The 24428-nt window shown below is 35.6% G+C and overlaps 1 protein-coding gene across 1 annotated transcript in view; it reads right to left on the bottom strand.

Moving 5' to 3' along the window:
- RTKN2 (rhotekin 2) overlaps positions 1–4092 on the bottom strand; it is a 69117-nt gene extending 65025 nt beyond the window's left edge. Inside the window, exon 1 of the mRNA XM_031461239.2 lies at positions 3493–4092. Within this exon, the coding sequence (XP_031317099.1) occupies positions 3493–3552 (60 nt within the window). The 5' untranslated portion in view covers positions 3553–4092. The remainder of the gene's footprint in view (positions 1–3492) is intronic.
- Positions 4093–24428: the final 20336 nt, after the last annotated feature.

Below are 24428 nucleotides of genomic sequence, written 5' to 3'. Positions count from 1 at the left end.
ATTCCCAAGCAATCTGGAAAGTTGCAACAACCTTAAGGAACCAGTAGGTGGCCACAGCCACATTAAGAAGTAAATTTGGACTTCTAAGGTTTCCATCTTATTAATGAAGATTGTCTCTCTTCATCACTGATTAATAAAAACTTCATAAAATTATAGAGTCTTGGGATATAGTGTGAAAAGGAAATATAAAGTCAGGGTTTTAAAAAAATCTTATTTTTAAGGTTAAACATTCACTAAGGAAATGAGATATCACTAACAGATACTAGAATTCCATTCTTTAGAGCAGTGGGCAGCAAACCATAGCCCAGTCAGCGCCTGTTTTTGTAAATAAAGTTGTATTGGGGCACTGTCACACCCATTTGTATGTTGTCTATGGCTACTTTCAAGTTACAGTGGCAGAGTTGAATAATTTCAAGAGACTGTGTGGCCCACAAAGCTGAAAATAATTTACTATCTGTCCTCCTACAGAAATGGTTTGCTGCTCCCTACCCAGCCAAATTAACATACATAGTAAACTGTTATCTTACCTTCCCTGCTCTGCGATGAGTAGATGTGGACTGGGAGGGCTGACACAAGTGGAATAAATTGTTAAGTGTATGTATGTTTCTTAATGTATTCAGGGTGGAAAAAAAAAAAGAACCATTGTGTTAGCCAGTTTCAGTACACATCTATACTTCTTTTAGTACACATCTATACTTTTACATGCAGAGAAAACATCTCTGGTCAAGCGATACTCCTATAGCCCTCCCCCACCAAAAAAAATCCCTATGGAGTCAAAGGACTTTTTTTAGCTACAAAAGGATGCAGAGTGCTCCTAGGCTAGGAGTGATGTCTAGTGCTAACCACAGTGAGAACAATGATCATGTAATGAGGACTCAACGGTGCACTCAATGGTAATGTTCACTGACCTTAAAGAGAAAGAGTACGGAGTTAAAACCATCAGTGCCTCAACCACAACAGCAGAGTCAAGATGATTAGGACCCATGACAAAAGCATGTTTCCCTGTATCTATCCCTCCTAGAAGTATATGAACTCAAGTCTCCAGGAAGAACAGAGAATGGAGAGAGAGCCACCCTCTTTTTATTTCTTCTTCAATTTTCTAAATAAGGGCTTGCTTGTAATCAGATCAAACAGAAGCCATCTTATCTTACAGGTATTTAAAATCAGGCTGGTAAAAATAAATTGATAGGGCAAGGCTAAGAATGAGATAGATGCCTTAAATGTGAAAACCCATATAATGTAGAAAACAGAAATATACTAGATTTTAAGAGCTAGAAGGGCAAAACTGAAGTATAAAAAATGGCCTTAATGTTGGAATTAAGCACTGACTTAAAAAAAAGAAAAAGAAAAACAGAGGTTTGGCTGATGGTAAGAAAACTGTAGTAATCCAGATAGAAACCATTATCCACCTAATGGATATAGTAAACCATGTTAGTAGCTAAAATGAAAAAGACTGCAGAAAAGTATATACAGTATATACTCTTTCTAAAAGAAATTACGTATATTTTAAGAATTGTTTATGTATAGAAAAAAGTCTAGAAATTGTTAACAGCAGTCATTCTGGGGAATAGAGTTGGAGAAAGAATTCTTAAATTCATGTTTCTATGTTTACTTTCCCACAATGATATAGTATTATTTCTTGAACTTTATTTTTATCAAGATTTCAAAAGCTTAAACATTTGTAAGAAAAGGTAGGTGGCTGCCACAACTGCTCAGATTAATGGGACAGAAGATAACAAAAATAGTCACCGCTCAAGCATGTTTTCAGCACTAGGTACTGTGGTTAAGTAAAGAGGTTCTCAAATTCCAACAACTTTCTAGAATAGGCAAGTCTACAACTGTGTAAACTGATACTTAGAAAAGACAGGTAATGTATTCAAGGTTGTACAACAAGCATAGCTGGTTTTGGGCTTAATCTGACTCCAAAGCCAATATTTTATGCTGTGAGTAGTCACAGGTGATACCAAGTTTGAGTAAAGGTGTTTCACCAGTGAATAACCATCTGAAAAAAACTGGTTTTATCCCTATTAGATGGCAGGTTCATTAATATCAAAGGAAATACACCAAATAAAAATTCAGTTTTAGGTACAAAATTCTCTTACTGACCCTCAGTATTCCTGATGGGTTAAAACCTATTTCTATTTTGCAATATTTCTCCAAAATCCAAACAGAAGGAATTCCACAACTCAATTACTTGAATTTGTTGCTGCCTAAGAAATCATTAAGAAATCATATAAATAATCCAGTCCTTATGTATATTTAAGTATTTGTTTTCATTCTATGTAAAGTTCTTTTATGACCTTATCTTTTTGTGTCTTTTGTATCATTCCTAAATATTACTGCTGCACACAGCACAATAAGTGGTCTCACCAACATCTATATGATAAGTGCAAGTACCTCACTACATCAGCAATTGACTAGAAATCAAAAAAAATTTTAATAATTAGGACAACCAAAGTACATAACAGAAAAGAAATACTTCACATCGAAGATGTTTGAAATTTTTGAAATGCTGGTATAAAACAGCATAAATTACTGATAAAGGTACTAGATTTTTTGCAAAATTCTTAATGTCTTGTTTTACTTTTCAGCACAGTATTATTGAAGACTTCCTAATTATTTTGTATCTGGTGAGGGTTCTAAGACTTCTAGAAAAGAAAACACGTTGCTAAGCAAAGATAATAGGCTGCTATTATTACTAATATACTACCAATACTGACCTACAAAACTGGCAAATTCTTATGGTTTAATCTACTTCAGAAATCGGTAAAAGAAGGTGGAGATTAAACTGGAAATGGAGATTCAGCTTAAAGACATGAGTGTTTTAAGTTTTCTTTAAAGGTTAAGAGTGGAAGGGATAGTATTTTAATAACTGCTAAGAAATAATATTAGACTACATTAAGTAAAAAGGCGTCTAACACACATTTTACATGGCTAAATAGCAAACACCAAACTTCTCTCCTATTCAATTCAAAAAGAATCCACAATCAAATCAACTTTTTCTCAAGTTCAGAGGTCGAAGTTTGCTTTTCCACCCCACTCCAGCAAGTTCATACTGTGTCAGACACAGCGCCTACAGTAATTGTGCTTTCCACGAAATCTAGTAATAAGCAAACTGTCTTCCATTGCCCACGGGTGAGCTTCCTAGAAATCCCAGGGCTCCCATTCCCCCGGTGTCACCTGCACTTGCAAAAACAGTGTCCAAACCCTGGGAGGAGGGGCGGCGGACAGGTGCAGCCAGAAACGCGCGGCGAGACTCCAGCATCGCTTCCCCATTCCAGGCCTGTTTCCTCCCTAAGAACCTGGAGGCGGAGGCCCGGAGGTGGGAATAGGGGGATTTCCAAGCTCCATTTGGGCCTCAGAAGTGCAGTGGCCTAGTCCTTCCCTTTGTCTCTGGCCATGGCTGAATACGAGGCGCAGAGTGGGGGCTTTCCCGCCGTGCAGACGAAACCACAGCAAGAGGCCCTAAAGCCAGGCCCTCTCCTCACTCACCTGCTGGGTCGGAAGCCCCGCTGTGCGGCGCTCGGGCCCCCTTAGAGTCTGCGGCTCCATCCCGAGCGCCACAGTCGAGGCTGCCGCCACTCCGCCAAGGACAGGATTTGAAAAGCCCGCCCGTGACTGGTGCTGTGGAGGACGCCAACCGCCGCTCGGCCATACCAAGGGCTGGCCGCGGGGGGAGGGGCGAGGGTCTGCGAGCCGGCGCGCGCCTGCGCAATGGGCCCGTCCCGCGCCCTGCGCGGCCGGCGCCTCAGGTTTTCCAACAGATCCGAGTTCTGGGTGCCGGGGAAGTCAGGAGCGGCTTTAAGGCGCTGATTGAGACGTGGGCGGGCCCGGGACAAGAGTGGGCGGGGCCGTAGGGAAAGCGTTGATCACTGAGCTCACCTAACCCGGTGTAAGGTTTAGGCTGGTGGTTTTCTAGGCCAACCCTTTGAGCCGGGAGCCTTCCCACCGAAGTTCCTCCAGAGCGCTCGGGCCGGCTGACGCAAGGCTGCAATTTCTGGACTCCTACCGACAACTCCGAGACACATGGTATCATCACTAGGAACCTGGGGTCTCACTCCCAGAGAACCAAATGACACGCTCTCAGCGATCACTCTCTCACACAGCGCAGCTGGTCACCCGGGGTCACTCATAGATCACGGCGTTATTAATCAGGCTGTTAATCAGGCTGGTGAGACGCCGTGTCAGGCATTTCACAAGGCCTTTTCTTTTGTCCCCAGTGTTTCTTTATAATTCCAGATGCCCCCACTCCAAGTAGTCTCTCCTCTCTCACAAAAGACCTCTTTGATTAGTCTTTCCCCACCAACATCCAAGTTGGCAGCAGAATGAGGTGTTATTTCTTGCTGTCCCTAAAGACCAATATAAAGACCCTTTTAATTATAATGGGAAATTGATTATAATGGGAAAAGTATAGAACCTTTAAAAATCAAAATTATTATAATTAATTGGCAAAGTATGGAATCTTTATAAATCCAAACACCAGAGATTTCAGGCCCTTGTACGGTCTTTAAAAATCCACTGTACTCCCTTGAAAAGGCAACAGAAGCCTCCTTGGCTTCTGTCATTTCTTCTCCTGAGGGAAAAAATCTATCAAATCAACCCACTGACCCTCACCTCTTAAAGGCTGAGGGCATTTTTCATTCCATAAATAAAATGCCATGTTTTTTATTTACCTGAGACGGTTCTGTTTGGGTCTGTTGTCCCAACCTCGCACGGATCTTGTCCTAGACAAAATGGATATTAAATTATATACTCACATTAACTACAAGGCTCTTTTTAAACCAGTTAGTTTGAAGATGAGCTTCTGTAAACATAAAGAATGCCCTTTCTCTCAAAAGGGTAATTTGTCTCTTTGAGGCCCTGGACTAGGTAATACTAGAAGTTGCCCATCTAGGAATGACCCTCCCCTTACATTAGGAATGTGTGGGTCATTAGGGATGACCCACATCCTTACACATAACTATAAAATATGTGGAGCTCAAAATTACCAACAGGGTTCACCTCATTCTCTCCAAACACAGATCTGAATTCCAGAGTCATTAGGTACCCTTCTCCCAGTGCATACCTCTCTCTTATGCTTACCACTTTGTGGTAAAATTATCCTCTACTCAAAGTGAGCCTCATGAGCCTAGTATAGTACCTGACTCAGAAATTCAGGGAGCTCATTATCAGACACATATTATTTCTCATATATCACACACAGCACTCAGACTCAGACCAAAATACTTAAGAGAAACTATCATTTCATGGAAACAGGAGCAAGCTAACCAATTTTAAATTGAACACTGATGTAGAAATATTTGATGAGTAAATACTAGGCATATAAGTGGAGATGCATTTATACTAGGAAAAAAGAGATCAGGGAGAGGTCACATTTAGTAAATATCTTTAGAACAGACAGTTGCTATTAAAGCCTTTCTCTTTTGAGAAGAAATGATGTGGCTCTATCTCTTTATTATTCATCAAGGGATATGCCCAGGAAGTGCTTAAGATACAACTATTACACAGTGATTAAAATACCTCACATTTGGAATGCTATTTCCTTCTTTATACTCAGATCCTTTCTTAGTACTACTAATTTCATCAGTTTCCTCTGCTCTGTCTATGTGATGTAGATGAAAGTAAAATGGAAACTACCAAAAGGTTAAAGGTTTCTCAGGTGTAGTAGTTTGCTTAGCTTGAGGATGGATGAATGAGTGAATTTAACAACTCCCAGAAGGTAAGAAGTACTACCTTTTGCTGCCTCAAATGTTTGAGAGAGAATACATGGGCACGTCTCATTTGAGAGTTAACATTCCCACCCTCCTTGGGCTCCCACAGCAGGTAGACACTCACCCAAATACCCAGGTGTAGGAGGTTGAGTGATAGAATTACTGTCCTGTCAATATCACTTCCCATTATAAGTTCAACATTTAATACTAATTACAAGTATTAGTTATATCTAACATAACAAATAAATAATAATAATTAATTAATAGAAAATCAGTATTTGACATAAATAGGACAGCCAATTTAGATAATACTAATAAATATGAAAGGATATTTTTCTTCTTTTTATTCATTTTATTCCTCTTTAACTCTCTAAAAGGCCAAAAGAATGAAAAGTACTGAATTTGAAATCAGCTCTCTTACATAAAAGATCCATTATTTAAAAAAATGTGATTTGCCCCAGAACAAGTAACTGTTGTGGTTTCTAATATCCTCCTAGACATTCTTTAAAAAACAAGACCATTTAATTTAATTTTCTATTAAAAATTGTCTTGGTGCTTCGTTTACTCATCTGTTATCTTGTAGGTAATGAATTCAGAATGAAATTCATAGACTAGAGTTGTAGCTTGAATTATATACATAAAAAAGAAGGAACTGAAATAAGGATGCTAAACAGAGGTGTAGCATTTGCTTAAATGTATAAGCCATAATCTATAAACAGCTGAAGCATCATATACTCTTAAGGAGGATATGGAATACAGAGGCAGAGGACTTATTAGCCCTATGACCTTGGGCAAGCCACTCAGTGTTCTTATCTATAAAACAAGTATAATAATACCCAGCTTGTCTTTTAAAAGTTGTTGAGAGACAAATGAGATAAGATTTGTGAGACTGCTTTGTAAACTGGTTATTCCACACAAACATGAGGCATTGCTACTGCAGGAAGAAAACATGAGTACTTGTGAGCAAATGTACAGGACCCAAGGAACACAGAACTGAATGAGAAAAGCTTAAGTGAAACTTATATTCAAGATAGATCATCCACCACTGAAAAATAATTAATACCGAGATTATATATATAAATAATTCCTGCAAATCAAAAAAAGTCCAACTGGAAAATGATCAAAAGTTTGGTAGACATGTATTATAGGATAGTAAATTCAAAAAGCAAATAAAATGTGAAAAGTAGCTCAACTTTGGTATTAAACTGTAAATTGCAAATTTGCAAATTTACAGATTAAGACCTTGTGGAGACAATTTTTTATAGTCACTAGATTGGTAATAGTAAGAAGTTTGATAATACTAGGTGGTGAAGATATAAATCAGAAGCATACTATACACTGGTAGAGAGGATATAAATTTGTTCAATCACTTTGGGAAAAAATTCAGAACTATCTTGTAAAGTTGAAAATGTGAATATCCAGCAATTCTGCTTTTAGGTATATATATATCCTAAGAGGAATTCTTGCAAATGTGTACCAGCAACATTGCTTGTAATAGCAAAAATATTAAAACAATCTAAATGTTCATTTCAGGAGGATGGATTAAAAAAAGTGGTAATTTACCCAATGGAATATTATATTTCAGTAAAAATGAATATACTATAGATACAAGTAACATCATGGCTAAATCTTAGAAATAATGAAGAAAGCAAATTGAAGAGTACATAAAATACATAATTTTTATAATGCTGAATAAGAGAACCTAAATAATTTAATTTACATTGTTTAGGAATACATACATATGGTAAATTTTTATATTTAAAAAGAAATAGAATGATAAAAACAAAACTCAGATTGACTAAAAACCCAGAGTGACTGTCTCTGGGAAAAAGGCAGGGGGATGGGATGGAGACAAAGCGTGCAGATATAAAGCTACTGGTAATGCTTTAGTGCTTACATTGGGTGATGGGTTCACATGTATGCACTTTAATGTTTATCTGGTAACTTACCTATAGACCACATATATTCTTTTGTATGTCTCAAACATTTCATAATAAGAAAGAATTCTAAAATATTTAAAATATTCTTGTACAAGTTAAACAATTATGATAAGGTATGGTATTTTAAAAAAAATACTTACTTGGCAAAATAGTTATATATTCTTTGGCTTACAAAATTTGACTTACATTTAATTCATTTCCAGTACATTTTATGCTGTGTGACAGTTAGAGTAAGCCATAATACACTAATGCCCATGCCCAGTGAGAGTCAAGAACTGGCCATGTGGATTTATCTGTGAACACTTAAGAACCACTGCTTAGGAGCTTGGATGGGAGTAGGGGGTGGGTGGAATTTGCAAAGGATGAGAGGTTTTGTCAGCAGGTAGGGACGAAATTAAGTGCAATTTGAGTTATTACTGTTAATGTGACCTGCATATTACACACAGGCCTAAGGACATTTGAGTGGCGTTAAAATCAGAGGGCTCCTTACTGAGCCAGCGAATCAGCGAGAGAAATTAGTTATATGACTTGAATCAATAGTCCTCAACTATAGCAGGCAAAGATTTTTCAAGGTTTATATAGGCTTGGGCAGTTTGAAAGGAATCATCATCACGATCCTCAACTTAAGTCGCCCATCCTAAAACTGATCTACCTAACAACTTGCCCGTTCTCTAGGCCTCACATAGGTCACCTTTTCCCATTTGACATAAGAAAGGCATCACTTTTACCCAATCCTACTGCATGCCCCAGGGTATGAGAACCATCTGGGAGCCAAAAGGACAATTAAATTTATTGGTGTTGATGTTGCTATAAGCAATGAATCACAGGCTTAGTGCTTACATTTATAAAAATGAAAACCACATGTGGACTTGATGTTGAAAGCTGTCTCAGTCTAGCATTATTTATAATAGTCATCCATGGATACATAAACTAATTGGAAGGAATAAAAGGTTCATCCATCTTATATGAGATTCATATCCCAGAAAATTTTACTTTTGATGTTTAATATTCATCCATTATAATTTGTAATATACTTATTTGGTTTTTATCAATTGTGTACTACTAATCATTTTACCAATGCAACCCAAAAGAAAACTCTTGACAATTAAATCTTATAGTCACATGAAATGTAAAAATTTATAAAATTCCAATTTATATGCATATGTTTGTTGTGGAAAAACATGATAAGATGAGCAATAAAGACCTCTCAAGCATAAAAATATTTTATATGAGCATAAAATTCTGTGGAGGAAATGGAATAAAAATACAAGTGCAAGTAGGAAAAGGAACACTAAAATTTCCAACTTAGAGACAAAGTTGTTAATATACTTAAATGCTAGCTGGATATCAAATCTTTAACATTTTGGATTCCATTAGATACACTTAATACGTTTTAAATTTTAAACTGTAATTGCTTTCAATACATCAGCAATTACTATTTGTAACTATTTAAATATATGCTAAAACATAACAGACACCACTTCAAAAATTAAGGATTAAAGTTTTTAAAAAATTCTTTTAGGAGTTTTGCACAAAATTTTTTGAAAACTGCTGATTTGGATATTTAATAGCAGACGTTACAATACTCAGACACATCTGTTTAACAGAAAGGCACACCTGCAGACTCACTTGCTTAAATTTTTCTCTGATCCTGCTCCCTCCACTCCCAACTCCCTCACAGTCTCTCATGCACCTCTAGCTTCCAGGACAGATCCAGCTCCTTCTGTAGGTAACTTTTTTCTTTAGGTTCATTAATGCCATCAATTAAGTTTAAAGCACAAATTCTTCTCTTCCCGCTTTGGTTTTTTAGAGGTTCCCTTTATGGATATTCACCATCGTTTTCTCCTTCTCAAGACTATCTGGCTATTATTGGGTCTTTGCTTTCTCACATAACATTGTGAACTAGCTTCTCAGGTTCCAAAGGGAAAAAAAAAGAAGCCTGTTGGGATTTTTTATTAGAACTGCGCTGAATTTAGGAGGAAATTATATATTTAGGATATTGGGCATTCCTATCCATGAACATCACATATGTTGCAAATTTAGATCTTCTTTAATGTCTTTCAATAAACTTTTATAGTTTTTTCCACATAGGTCTTGCATATTTTTGTTTCATGTATTTTTGGATTCCTTGTATCTCTACTTGCTACTGTAAATAATGCTTTAAAAGTGTCTTCTATTTGCGAATTAGTATAGAACTGATTTTCATCTATTGGTTTTATATCCAGATATCTTGCTAAATTCTCTTATTATTTCCAATAAATTGTCTGTAGGTTTGGGGGGTATTCTGTGTAGATGACTAAGTGTGAATAATAACAATTTTCTTTCTTTTCTGATTCTCATATTCTTTTTACCTGACTTACTGCAGTGGCTAGGACATGCAGCCAATACAGTGTTAAATGGAAATGGTGATAGTGGGAGTTTTTGTCTTCTTCCTGATTTTAAAGGAAATTTTTCTAATGTTTAACTATGTCTTTATCTCACCAAGTATACTTTGTTTACCTTCTAACTTTGGATTTATGTTCTTCATTCTTAAGAATTAATGCTTCAAAAATTGCCTCTCCCCTGTTCTCTCTATTCTGTCATTCAGGGACTACAGTTAATAGGTTAAATCTTACTCTACTTTCTTATTTATCATGTTTAAATTCAGCTGATCTCAACTTTCTTCCAGGGAGGATTTGCCTATGCTTCTGCTGGGAGCCTTAAGGCTCTAGGTATCTGAGATTAGTTAACTCAGATTCTTAGGTTTGATACAAGAATCCCACGTACAGGTCCTTCAGGCCACTGACAGAGCAAACCTCTTTGTGTGTGTGTGCATATATGTGTGTGTGTGTATATGCATGTGTGCACGTACAGTTTACAACTCTGGTTTCAACTCAAGGTTTTTTGTTTGGCTGGTCATTTTTATTGTTATTCTAATTTTAGTCCCTTAGAGATTTTTCTTTCTGGAGTTCTCAGCAATGCTACAAAAGTTGTATTATATGAAAAATCTATGATTCATGTAAATTTATTCAGTAGTGAGGGGAACCATTATTCATGAAGTCCATCATGCTGCTGATATAGAAGTCCACTAGAAAGTATATTTTAACACCAAAAAGATAAGAAGTAAATAATTACAAAATAAAGAGCAGTCTTAAATCACACATATTTCGTTTTAAGGGAAACTCACCAAATTATCTTTGTGTTATTTCTTCTGTAAATGCAGCCATCTGAAAAATCTGCTCAGTGTCCCAACAAGGTCATAGTCCCTGAAGCTCACTTCAAATGTGTCCAAAGAGGAAAATGAAAAGATAAAATTTTTTAAAGGGTTGAACAGAGAGCCATGGAGAGTAAATGGACTGGAAAGTACCTTCCAGATCTAATAAAGGAACATTTCTCCCCTCTTGGGATACAGGATCCTTACAGTGTCTGCCTGCTGGGATTTCACACCTGCGACAGGGCAGCAGCTGCTGTTTTCCATTTGTCTCCTTTCTAAATGGGAATAGTTACTGAGGTTACCCTGAACGTGTTTTACCAGTGTATACTGGGTGTTTGGAGAGCAGATGCCTTTTAGTTCATAGGTTTTTTGGTTCAAGAAGAGCCACACCCAGGCATGACTACAATGTACCACTCATAGATCCTGCTCTTTGAACTTGATGTCTTCATTGAAAGGCACTTCTGGGTTTTCTCCTTCAGGGAGTGATGAATACATATTGCCTGTAGAATGGAAAATGAATTGAATATTTAGTGCCTAATAGGACTGACTGTTGTAATCAGTAACATTCACAAAATATTTCTGGCTTGGTTCCTTTGCTCATAGGCTTGCCTGTTCACAGTTATCCATGTCAATGAGGCATGCTTTGGCTGATGAGCCATGAGCAGAAGTGTCTGTGCAGCAGCTTTAAGTGTGTGATGTGCTATAATTTTCTTTCCCTCTGTCCCAGTGACAGGCAACTTTCCAGAGAGCAGATGGTACAGTATCCTAGGTTTCAGAGTGAGAGAACTAGAGAGCCTCCAGACATCTTATGATGGATGCATATTAAGAGCAAGAAATACATCGTTGCTTTGAACCTCTGGATCTGGGGATTGTTTGTTGCTGTAGCACTACCTAGCCCTGACTGATACAAGTACCAAACTAAGAGACAGGATTTAATCTGTAGTCTAAGCCCTGCCACCTAATATCTATGTGCCAGATCACTTGATCTCCGTAAGCCTAAATTTCCCTACCTGTGACACAGGACTAATCACTCTGCCTTTATCGGCTTCACAGGACTTTTTTTTTTTCTTTTTTTTTTTTTTGGTATCCAGTATTTGTTTTTGTGAAAGTTTGAAAAATGTAAAGCATGTGCAAATATATGTCAGTAGTGTCCTCAACAACACTGAATTGTTTTATGCCCCCCTATATAATGCTAATCCCAGAAGAAAACATAAGAAAGGTTATGAAAACTCAAGATTTAAATCAGATAACAGTGAAAAAAATCAGGTAACAGTGGAATGAATGACTTGATCATTTCAGCCTGAAGTAATATTTCCATCTAATACAGCTAAATAACTATGCACACCTTCTTTTGCAAACATAAACTTCTTTGAAGAGTCTTTTTTAATGCTTTTGAAATTTTATTTTAAGTTAAGCAGTTGTGACTAACAAAAATAAAACCAGAGATAATTTTAGAAGAAAAATAGGTTTTTTGGGCCTTGGAAAGTATTATTTTTGTGTGTGTGTGTGATATCAAGGTGAGCATTAAATTGGCTTGTTTACCACAAATTCCAGTCAAGCTTATTAAACTGCTTTGTTTTCAAACTCCATCTATCTTTCCTTCACCCCCACGTTCTGAGTTCCCAGGGTTTGATCCTTGTCTTCACTAAGATCATCACATTAGAAAGAATAAATCATAGAGTCCTGTAAAAATGCCCTATTGTTTTCTGAAAACCTAAAGGCAGGAGAACATCCTGTGACCACTCTGCAGAGTGTGTGAGCCTGTTGAGCAGTTTTGCACTGGTTAACGAAGACCATGAACTGGTCACTAGAGCTGTCTGTGAGAAGGAGCTCTGGGTCTTGCAGGAATGTTGTTTCTGGCCTGCCATTTACTGTGGTATGAATGTCCAGGCAGGTCGGGCGGGGCTCCATGCTAATTCCATAAAGTGCTATGTTGACTGGTGCTACCACAGTAATGATGATGATGTGTGATGAACAATTATACATGAAATGCTGAGTTCCTTCTCATATATATAAGGCACCTGGAACAGATTACTTGTCTCTGTCCTTTCTAGTTTTGTGTTGAGAAATCTAAAAAGATTTGGCATTCATTTTGAGTTGTATAAACTTTACTGATTAGTTATGCTCAAATTAGGTGTTAAATAACAGCTAATGCTAAGTGAAAGCTTACTATTTGCTGACAACTGTTCAAATTTCTTTCCATTTGTTAATCCTGCCATAAACACAATTTCATTTCTTCAAATCATTTCTCTGTTACTTACAGAAATATAATCACTTATTTATAAAAACACGCACTAAATTCTTTAGTTGAAATAAAGTGTAAAATAGCATATAGTTATCAACAAGAAATGTGTGTCTTGTAACTCAAATAACGTGGCTCTGAGTTCATGAAAGGACATTTATGCATGCTAGAGAATATAGTCATGGGAGATGGGTATAGCTCAGTGGTACAGCAGATGCTTAGCATGCATGAAGTCCTGGGTTCAATCCCCAGTACCACCATCAAAAAAAAAAGTTGAGTAGAGAATATACATCTGTATTTTTTATGTCTTAACAATATATTAATCTTTTGGAGTTTCATGTCTTTGCTTTGTAGATGTTAGTATAACAATATAACTCTTTCTCCCTAGCATAGTATAAATAAAATCTGAGGTTTTACCTGCAGTTTTAATATATCTTCCTTAATGTGTAGCTCTACTTACTTTGAAGAATCCTATATAGTAATGATATACTTGATTCATTGCTGAAAAATATCTAACCAAAATATCCTTTCAAATGTTATTGTGCTGAGAAAGGATATTTATATTAAATATAAAAGGTGAAGTAATTTTCCTGTTGAAAGAATTTTATTCCCAATGCCTAATATTTTATTTTTCTACATAGTTTTTATTTAATTGAATTCTACTTCGCTTCTTTGCTTAGTAGTTTCTTATGTTCAAGCTAATTATAGAAATTACGTGCAAAATGATACGTATTTTATTATCTAATGTGAAATTAGCTTCTGCTTTGTACATTATTTATTTACTGAAATTAAATTTGCCTCTATTAACTGTGTTTCAAATTCATGAAATTAAAAAAATAAAAGCAGTTAAAGAAATCAGGATTATCATAAATTACTTTTTAACACACTGCAGTTTTAACAAAAATGAGCCTTATAAGTTGAAAATGTCTGTAGAAAGAATTTTCAAAATTCATAAAAGTCCTTAGTATATCTTACTGTTTTTTCCTATGTCTTAATTCATTTAATAGGGGAAACAAGCTGTTGATTAAGCATGTTAATCACCTTTTATTATTCAAACAAAATATTTTCCCACTGAAAAAATGTAGATTGTCCCAGAAAATTCATTTTAATAAAATAACTGGTTAGATTTGTTAAGTAAATAGAAGATCTTACAACACGTATTTTGAAGATGAGAATGGCTTAGTAACTACCACCAAATGTACACGGTAGATGCTATACTATATTTTTCTAAGGCACAAAATAAAATCTATTGTGTAACAATGTTAGCAAAAAAAGATGTAGGTTGATATCAATTCTTTATGGCTCAATCAGGTCAGAATTTTTGTAACTATTGTCAAAATGTATTACAGGACTTTCAGAGCAAAGGAAATTCAATCATAGAATTTGAGAAATTAGAGCAAGCCTTAGAGATTATCTATCTAATTCTATTCCATAATTTTATAGAAGAGGATAGCAACAATGTAATGATTATAAAATATTATAAAAATAACAAAAGAATTTACTCCTTATTAAGTACCTTTAGTTTGCTACCAGGGCATACTGGCAATCTCTTCCTAAAGCTCTTTAGTGGTGTCATAAGTTGCTAGCTTTCATTTGTTATGTATCTTTATAAACATTGATACATACTATAAGGCATCTTGAGGTACAATTTCTATACCTGATAAAAGAACACCTCACAAAATGGCTTTCTGATGTGGCTTTTTTGATGACAACATTTACTGAAGGATATGAACTGGTTGTTAATAGTTGGCTACCACAATATTTTTCCATCTTTTTAAAATGACTGCTTACAGTATTGTCAAAGGTTTCACCCAGGTAGCATACATGATTTCCCCAAGGACCATCTCCTTATGTTCATTGACTACAATAGCAAGATATGAAAGGCTCTTGCTACAGTTTCTCTTTCCAGCTGTGAGCCTAAAAGTTATAAGTTATGTTGAACATGTAGACAGTTGAAAGAAAAGAGAGAGTGAGAAGGAAAAGATGCCCAGTACTGAAGATCCTGCTGTGCCTCTTGTTTCCCTGTCTTCCATATCCAATTGTCATAGTTTATATAAGATTCATTAATCAACCAGGTGCTCAGGGGTCATGACAGTTGCAATGTCTTTTAAATGAAATGCTTCCTTGACTGCACTATGGTACAGCCGCACTCGCCAAAGAACAAATATATTCATTCGTCCACTGAGAAAGCAATTTTTTTCCCGGGCAGTAGCAGCAATTTTTCTTTTCAAAAATAAAGCAAAATCTAGAGTGCTTGAACGACAATCACATCTCTCTCTCTAAAGCCAAGAGTCAGAATCAATGTTGTTGAATTATTTTTCAGGTTTTATTAGAGAAAGGTTACCTTTATAAGTATAACCAAACTTAGTATTTTATCTACTGAATTTTGAGTCTTTAATTTTTTAGATGAAAAATACAACAAAAAGCCTTGCCACCTTCACCCTCAGCCTCAATACTCCCATATATTTTGTAAAATTCTGTATCTTGAATTAAATAATTTCTTAAGATCATTATTATTTATTTATGTGACTACAAACCTCAAATTAACAAGTTTAATATCAAAACTATACGAAACTAGATATATCAGTTTGATGCCACAGTAATCAATTTAAAAAATGAGACTACAAATCTGAATCTATTATTATGATCATCATATTTATGATTTATATGAATAAAGCTATTCATTCCAGAATGTTAACAAGATGTCTTTCATGTATCATTAAAATAACTTATGTCAAATACTTGGCTAAATTACTAAAGTACTTTTAATATTAATAATTTCATTCAAATGTCTAGCAAGAATAACCAGTCAAAATTAATTAATGATCAATTAGGATAGTTTATCTCTCTTGGCTCTCATTTGCTTTCCTAATAATCAACTTGCTTTTTTCTAAAATAGGTCAATATGAAATGAGTGCTAGTCATGTCATACTTCTATTTTTTAATAAACCAAAACTGTTTAAACAAATGAGTGATTCTCTTGTAAGTTATTAATCCTTATGGATATTATAAATCATGTTTCATCACTGAAATTTGACATGCTCATTTTCTCTTTAATTATCATATACTAGTGCCACAGTAATTTTATTAGTTCTACTTCTAATAAATTTTGTAATATTGATTTATTCAAAAATTAATCATGTTGAACTCCATAGGATAACATCATTCTCATTATTACACTATTGATTAGAGAAAACTTATTTCCAAAATGTTTAGCTAAAAGTATAAAAGGGGGCATTAACATCTTTAATTTTTAAATTATTTTGGTTTGGATTTTTGTGACTCCATGTTTGCTACACAAAGCTCATGAATTCTGGCTACAGCCCAAGAGATTAAGAATCAAACTCTTTGATTTTTAGCAGAGGATATAATACTAGCAAGAGTCATATTATCTAACAAGCTACAGTAAAGAATACAGATCTGAAATGCTGAATAAGAATTAAATCTTTGAATCCTAGGCATGTAGAAGAGATAGGTTTTTATAAAGGCTTAAGCTCTTCCATGGTTTCCATATTTGAGAAAGGTCATTCCCTTTATGTGTGTATAGAATTTACCACTTCATTTAGCAATTGCTAAGTTACAGATGAATAATAAAAAAGAAAAAATTGTGAAAACAACCACAGAATAAAGATAAGCAGAATCATTATCCTGAAGACACAATTCTCTTTGGAAAATTCTACCAGCCAATTATTCTTAATGTTAAGTTTATCATTTAACTTAATTAGGATCAATTCCTTTCTCATCTACATTACTTAATAATAGTATATGTTTTCCTAATGGCTTTGATTTCATGGCTTATTCTTCTACTCTTAAATTATATCTATGGACCTTAGTATGCTAAATAAATGATATGCTTAGAAAAGCATGCCATTTTTCTAAGTGTTTTCTACTCCTAAATATTTTAATATTTTCCCCATTTAAAAGTGGAATTAGAGTCTATTTGCTTGGATAGTAATTTAATCATTTCAAGAACCTTAGATAAAGTCTGAATTAGAGACCTCAAATAACAGCAGAAGCTAAAATGTACTTGGGGTTTTTTTTTGTTTTGTTTTGTTTTTTTGCAGTCATGATGCTTAGTGCTTTATATATTCTATCTTATTCAATTCTCACAATCCTGAGGCAGGTAAATACAAAAGTGTCGAGGAGGACTTCCAAGTTAAGTAACCTGCTCAATTCACACAGCTAATAAGTGGCCAACCTGGCTGAACTTAAAACCAGATCAGTTTGATTCTGGAGCTTACTACACTACCTGTCCGAATAGAATGGAATGGAATAGAATACAGCACAACACAGCACAACGCAATAGGAGAGTCTGTGTCTAATAGGATTTAAAACAATATGGTTATTGCTATAAAGAAGAAATGTCAAAACCCTGGTCTCTACAATAGACAAAAGATTTGGAGAGATGTATTGTAAACTCTAAAAGGCTTCCCTCCATAACCATTCCCAAACTTCCCTTGCCTTTCTGCAGCAACAAAGAAAGATTCCCACACCCACTCCAGTGCCCAGCGGGAAGGGTCCTTGCCAGCCCTCTCAGAGCCCAGCACAGCTTGGGAGCAGATCCCAGGGCACCTTGAGTGGCACTGAAGTTGCAGAGAGAGCACTGGACCTGAAGGGACCTTGCTGATGGGCCTTGAAGTGACACACCCAGCAACTTGTGTAGACCTGCAACTAAGGAGGCAGAGACAGTGACACTGTATAAGACTGCCACCCTAGGAGAGGGAACAAACCTGAACTGACTGACCACCACAAAATGAAATTTAAAAAGTTTTTATAAATAAGTAGGCCCTGTTCACATAAATGGAATCTTTAAGCAAAAGCAGAGATGAGGATTGTTTTTCCTTCCTACTCATCAGCCAAGCATTCTAACCCTAGATTGAAGGATTGACTTAATTTCATTTCTTTATTATTTTATCAGTGACAACATCAGCCTGCGGATTTTAAGTACTCATTTTGCCAAAGGAAGGTCTGATTAGTCTCTGTTTGCCAGCCCCCATCATCCATCCATTCACAGTCTTTACCCTGCTCTGTGCTGTGGGGGCATCTACCAGGCTTCTAGTTCGTTCAGCCAGGGGGAGGCACTGGCAGGAGTTGGAAGTTGGGGGGAGCAGAGGGACTGGGGTTTCTTCCTCACTTCCTCCTGCTCTGAGTAGTGGCTGTACCCCTTTCCAGGCTCAGCCTCTACTCCAAGGCTCCAGCTGCCACTGGACCTCAGTAAGATCACTTCCTCTTTTTGCCCCGTCAGACCTAAGGGCACTGATGGCTTCCCCTGCTGCAGAACTCTGGGTACCTCATCATGCCTTGTTTCCCTTCATTCTGTTCACATCTCAGAGAAGAGGCTCTTCCTTAGAGTCCCTTGAAACTTCTGAGTTGGATTCTCTTTCATGCAGGTATCATGACTGATACAAAAGGGAAATTATTATTATTATTTTTTTAATTTCAAATTTAGACTGTCTTGGTGGGAACTGATAGAGATTCAGGTAGGAAATAAAGCTCTCACAAGCCACTCCTTGGTAATGATCTGGGCATGCAGTTGTGAACAAACCAGACATGATTCCTGACTTCTAACTGAAATGAAATTTCTAACATTTAAGGTCTCATTTCTTGACATGTGGCTCTGCCTCAGATGCACCTAGTATGTTTGTTCAAACCTGATGCCCAGACCTCACCAAGTCTCCTGATTTTCTTTCCATGTGGACATTGATATTCCAACTTCTTGCTCTAGCACAACTACTTTTTCAAATGCATAAAGTAAATGATACAGCATTTGATTGGCATACAATTATTTAGTACAATTGAAAACATTTCTGTACTATTATAATGATCAAGGATAACAAAAATTAATATTTGTATATTAGGATTGCAAGTTGAAGTCATAGGGTACTTTAAACATTTATATTTGGAGAGATTACAAAATGTTAAGAAGTTTTCAGTTCACACAAACTAGTAATGGAAATTGCACTGCTTTTAAGCCATTCATCTTGTAATTGCAGTGTGTTCTTTATTTAATTAAATGGTGATAGCAGAAGTAACTTCGCTCCTTAGTGTTAGGAAAAGCAAGTTAACTTTACATATATGGTGACAGGTAGATAAATCTCCAAGTTGGATTCTTTTAAATGAAACTTTAAAAAAATAATTGGAAAAAATGTCTAAAAAGTGAAATTTGAATCAAATATTTCTGAAAGTACTTCTGCAGGACCCCAGGGTTGCTGGGGGGCACTACCTGAAAACTATCATACTGGGCATTGTGTCAGATTTTGCCCTGTCTACTTAATATAAGATAGCAATTTAGCAGTACTTTTGTTAAGCTGATCAGTAGAGCCAATCAATTTAGAACAAAGCAAATGCATTGTGTTTTTCTCTGGGCAATTAAGTTATTAATTAATAACAAATCACTCAGTATAAAAATTAAGCTGTTACTGTAGAGATAGTGTATAAGGCTTAAACTATTAGAAAAGACATCTAAATATTTTTAAATTATTTATTATGGCAAATATTAAACATAATCTGAAGTAAAGAGAATAAATTAGTGAATTCTCATAAATCCATCACCTGGCTTTGACACTGTCAACCCATAATCAGTTTTGTTTTATCTAAGTTGCCCTCTCCTCCCAGTCCCAGCCCTCCTGCATCAATTTGAAGCAAATCCCAAACAGCATATCATTTCTCCTGAAAATACTTCAGTAGACTCTCTAAAAGATAAAATATTTTTTAGGAACATAGCCACAATCCCATAATTCTAGTAGTTCCATACTATCATCAAATTGGATATCCAGGCAGGGTGTTCATAGTCCTCTTATTGTTGCATAATATTTTCATACTTTGTAGAAATCAGGGTCAAAATATATCCCATATGTTACAATTGGCTGCTGATGGCATCTTATTCCTCTGTCTTCTGAATTTCTTATAAATTGGTAGTTGGATCTAGAGTAGTGGCTCTTAATTGGGGAGGAGAGGCAATTTTGCCCCCGGGGGACATTTGTCTGGAGACATGCCTGGAGATGTTTTTGGTTGTCATAATGGAGAACGGGGCTATTGGCATCTAGTGGGAAGAGTCCTGGGATACTGCTAAATATCCTACGATACGTGGAAAAGCCCCCTTGACCCAACAAGAACTATCTGGCTCAAAGTGTCGACAGTGCCAAGGTTGAGAAACTCTAGAGGCATGGCCATGTTGAAGTTTGATTTTTCCCCAAATTTTTCCAGTTTCTCTAAATATTTTTATCATCTTCACATTTTAGGCAGTAATTGTTGGCATTAATTACATCAATGTTAATAATTTTTAACATATGACTTGAGATATATCATAGGTTAAAAAAATATTCTAGTGACTCTAGAGAGTTCAAAACTGCAATTAGGATTAGCAACTGTTTCCCAGATCAGATTATATTTTTATTCACTAAAATATAATTATATTCCGAAGAGTTTGGTATCTCAATATAATTGTGATTGAGGTAAAAGGCCCATTTTTTTATACTACTCATTCCAAATTAGTACAGCTGCCCTGCTGATATCTATTTTCTGAACCCATTATGAAAGCTGAGAAAATTTAGTATTTATAAAATTGTCTGCAAAATTTTGAGAACATTCATGCAAAAGTCGTGACAAATTTGCTTTTCATATGTACAGCTATAATTAAATTTGAAAATAAAAAAGCCATCTGTCCTAACTTTGAAAAAAATAAAGCAACATCATTTAGAAAAAAGTTGGAAAGAATATCTGATTTACAAATGGTTCATCTTTAAAAGTTAGTTACTGAAAAATGCACTAAAGAAATACATTTTTTACTGGAAGTAGCCTATTTTTTTTTTTCATGAAGTAAAGAAAACTTCTGAGTCCCAATTCTGCCAGTCAACTGAGTATACAGCTTTTATGTATTTATGCTCTATGCTGTTCTTCTGTGAACTGTTTTTAAACAGTGAGCAGTGAAATGACATGCATTTGCAGAATGTGTGGTGGATAAAAGAGCACACTAATCTTAAATTCTAAAAATATTTTTATCTCATAGATTAAAAACAAGATAACGATGAAGAACCCTATAAAATATTAACTGATTTTATGTTGAAATTGTACCAAAGCCCTGTTTGTGAGATAACAGTTCAGTTATCTTCTCAGTAAGTGCATGAATGCTCTACTTAATACACATGAATGTTCAGGTCAACCTATCTGAAAATACAGACAGCAAAAAGTGAATTGCCTTTATAATTTAAAAAATTTTTTGTTTCTTTGAAAATAGTACATAATTTATAAGAAACTTCTCTTAAATATTAAACAATGTAATAAAAGACAAATGTTTAAAATGAAACATTTTGTTACACGTGATTGGTTGTAACGGACAGAAACTGACTCAAAGTGTCTTAAATAAACGAATTATTTTTCTTCATGTTTCTGAAAACTCCATGGAAAATCAGTGTGGTAGACCCTACTAGTGGTCTACCTTCCCCACTACCATTTTTTTTTCCTTGCTGGAAGAGCCTGTTTCTCACCATGGAGGTAACAATTACAGATTTGCACTTAACCAACACCCCCCTGCACCTACCTATGAGCATGTGACCCAGCCCTAGACAGTAAGACATAAGAAAAAAGTCAACTTGGGACCCTTAGAGAAGACTTTCCTTCCTTATAAAAAAAGAAAGTCCTTGAGGAGAATCCACTTTTCTTCTTGTCTTTGGACATGGTTGTGTGAGGTTGTGATGCTGCAGTGATTGGACAAAATGTGTGAGTCAAGAGCAGTACTTTGATCTATTGAATCACTGCTAGAACAACCTACCCCCGAACTCTTTGTTATATGAGGAAAGGAAATGTTCATTTTAAACAGAATACTTTATTATATACAGCCAAAAGCATTCTAATTGATACTGCTGATTTCAAGCATGGCTACATTCAAAAGCTTAAGGGGTATTAAAAAACCTCCATCAGTTTTTCTCAAAATTCTGTTTTCCTCAGTGTTGGCTTCATTATCAGGCTCCAGGTAGTGGCCCCAGGCAGGTTCAAACTAACATATATTTACTGCTATAGTTTCAGCCTTTTCCAAGAGCAATCCCAGGACTCAGTCAGGTGAATCTGACTTGAGTTCTGTATCCTTTCCTGGAACAATCCTTCTAGTCACAGACACACAAAAGAGTGATCAGGTCTCCTGACAACCCCTGGAGCTAGAGATGGGGTCCATCCTACCCAAACCACAAAGAGAGTAGAATGATTTCCCAATACAGTCAACTGAAAAATGGAGGCAGAGGCCACGTAGACAAACAAAACAAATAAGCAAACAAAAAAATTCCAGATGTTCAGTGCAATAATATAAATAAATAGATAGATAAATAAATAAATGTTTACACTGCCCAATATGGGATGCCCAGTATAGGATGTGTAGTGAAAAATGTAGTCTTGGAAATAGGGAGAACTTCACTCTATTAGTTGTTTTAAAGACATAGATCATTAAGACTCTTAGTATATTCTGGATATTATGTAGGTGCTGAGGATACAGAAATTCAGACACACAATACCTGTCCTCCCAGTCTAATGAGGGAGTTAAAGGGAAATCCATGATTACAACATGGCAGATAAATGCCATGTGCACTGCACGTCATGATTTTGCAAAGGAACGGGAGAGGAGGAGTAAGGTGAAATTTCTGCAAAAAAACTTTCTAACAGCAGGTGAGTTTTTAAAAGTTGAGATGATAACGCCATGAGCACAGTCAGAGAGGCAGATGAACTCAGTGCATCTGGCTAACTGTAGGCTACTTCCAACTCTGCCTGTGGCCTTGGACAAGTGTTCTAGTCTCTCTGTTCACATCAGGAAGTAAATGGGGGGTGGGCTGTGAAGTAGGGAAAGGGTGTTATGACTTTTCCAAGGCTCTTTACAGATTTAGAATCTGATTACTCTATTAAAATTTCTTGTTACAAATATTGCCAATGGATATGACAGAAACCTAAAAAACAAGGAATTTTTAATTTTGATCAATCATGAAATGAATTGACAACTGGTCCAGTTTTCTAATTATTGCCAGAAAAAAAATACTTTAACACCAAAAAACAGATAAATAAAATGATCACATTTGGAAAATGTTCCCCTAAAATTAACTGCCTTATAGTTAACAACTAATTTTCTAGGGATACATTTTACTGTTTTCCTCTCAGGGAGTTCACCAAGAAACTACGTTGTCAAAGTTAAAAGTTCATTTGGTGTTTTCCTGAGTTGTTTTGTTTTGATAATACATCTTTTTAAAGCTAAAATTCACTTGGCTTTCCTTTGAGGCTTCAAGGACCCATACACATTCATTTACCCACATGAAGGAACATGTTTACTATAATTATTGTGAAAATCTGAATTACTAAGCTCCTACTGCACCCCCACTGCATAGTGCAGTAAAGTTCAGAAAATGAAGAGGATAAAGGGAACAGAAATTACGTAAGGAGGTTAAAGCTGAGAAGAGAAAATTTCTCCTGGGGCAGGTCCTCTGGTGACAGGTTAAGAACACTTGAGTCAGATTATTGATCATCCTGAACTTGGCGCCTATTTATTCTTAAATAGAGAGAGAGATTACTATCTCTTAATACCTTTTGTTTAATAAATATGGATTTATTTTTTGTCTTGACTTTTAGCTTTGACCATGTTACCAAAGTACTTTTGCAAAATAACCCCGCTTTTAAACTTATATTAATCTAAAATGTGTCCTAATGTTCATATTAACTTGGAATAGACCCATATTTATAAACATTTAGAATTTCATCTTAGAAAACATCTTCTTTTATAGAAACAAGAAAGATTCTCCTCTCTTTTCTACCCTTTTTTCCCACTACTCTAAAATAACATCTAATTCTAAATTGTAACAACAAAATTCTGTCTATTAAAATCAACATCTCAATATGGAACAGAAGCTAATACTTTTTGGACAAATATTGGAAGATTTCAGTTTTGAGGCTTAGCATTTTTAGTGTCCTATATTTTTCATTAGATTCAAGAAATTATGTTCAGGAAAGGAGGCATTTATTATGCCTGTGTTATTCTTTCAGAAATTAGAATGGTAGGAATAGAAATGAGCTTTGAAAATACTTGAAACTGTATAGATGTATTCTGCTGCCATGAGCCTGTTTACTTCAAAGTTTGAGAACAAATTTATAAGGAATCAACGTCATACATGTTAAGTGTGTGATAGATTATTTTAAAAATATTTATTATGACAAATAATGAGAGCAACAGAATGTTCTATTTGTTCAGGTGATCAGAAACTCGTTTGGAGGAATAATGGGCTTTCTCTGGAAATCTGACATAGGAAACTATGAGAGGGCACACAGCTTATTTAGAGCACATCTTTGTATTTGCTGTTATTGGAAAGTTTTTA

The sequence above is a fragment of the Camelus dromedarius genome, chromosome 8, assembly GCF_036321535.1.
Source record: "Camelus dromedarius isolate mCamDro1 chromosome 8, mCamDro1.pat, whole genome shotgun sequence".
NCBI classification, from domain to species: Eukaryota; Metazoa; Chordata; class Mammalia; order Artiodactyla; family Camelidae; genus Camelus; species Camelus dromedarius.
This window is presented reverse-complemented; position numbering and strand designations above follow the sequence as displayed.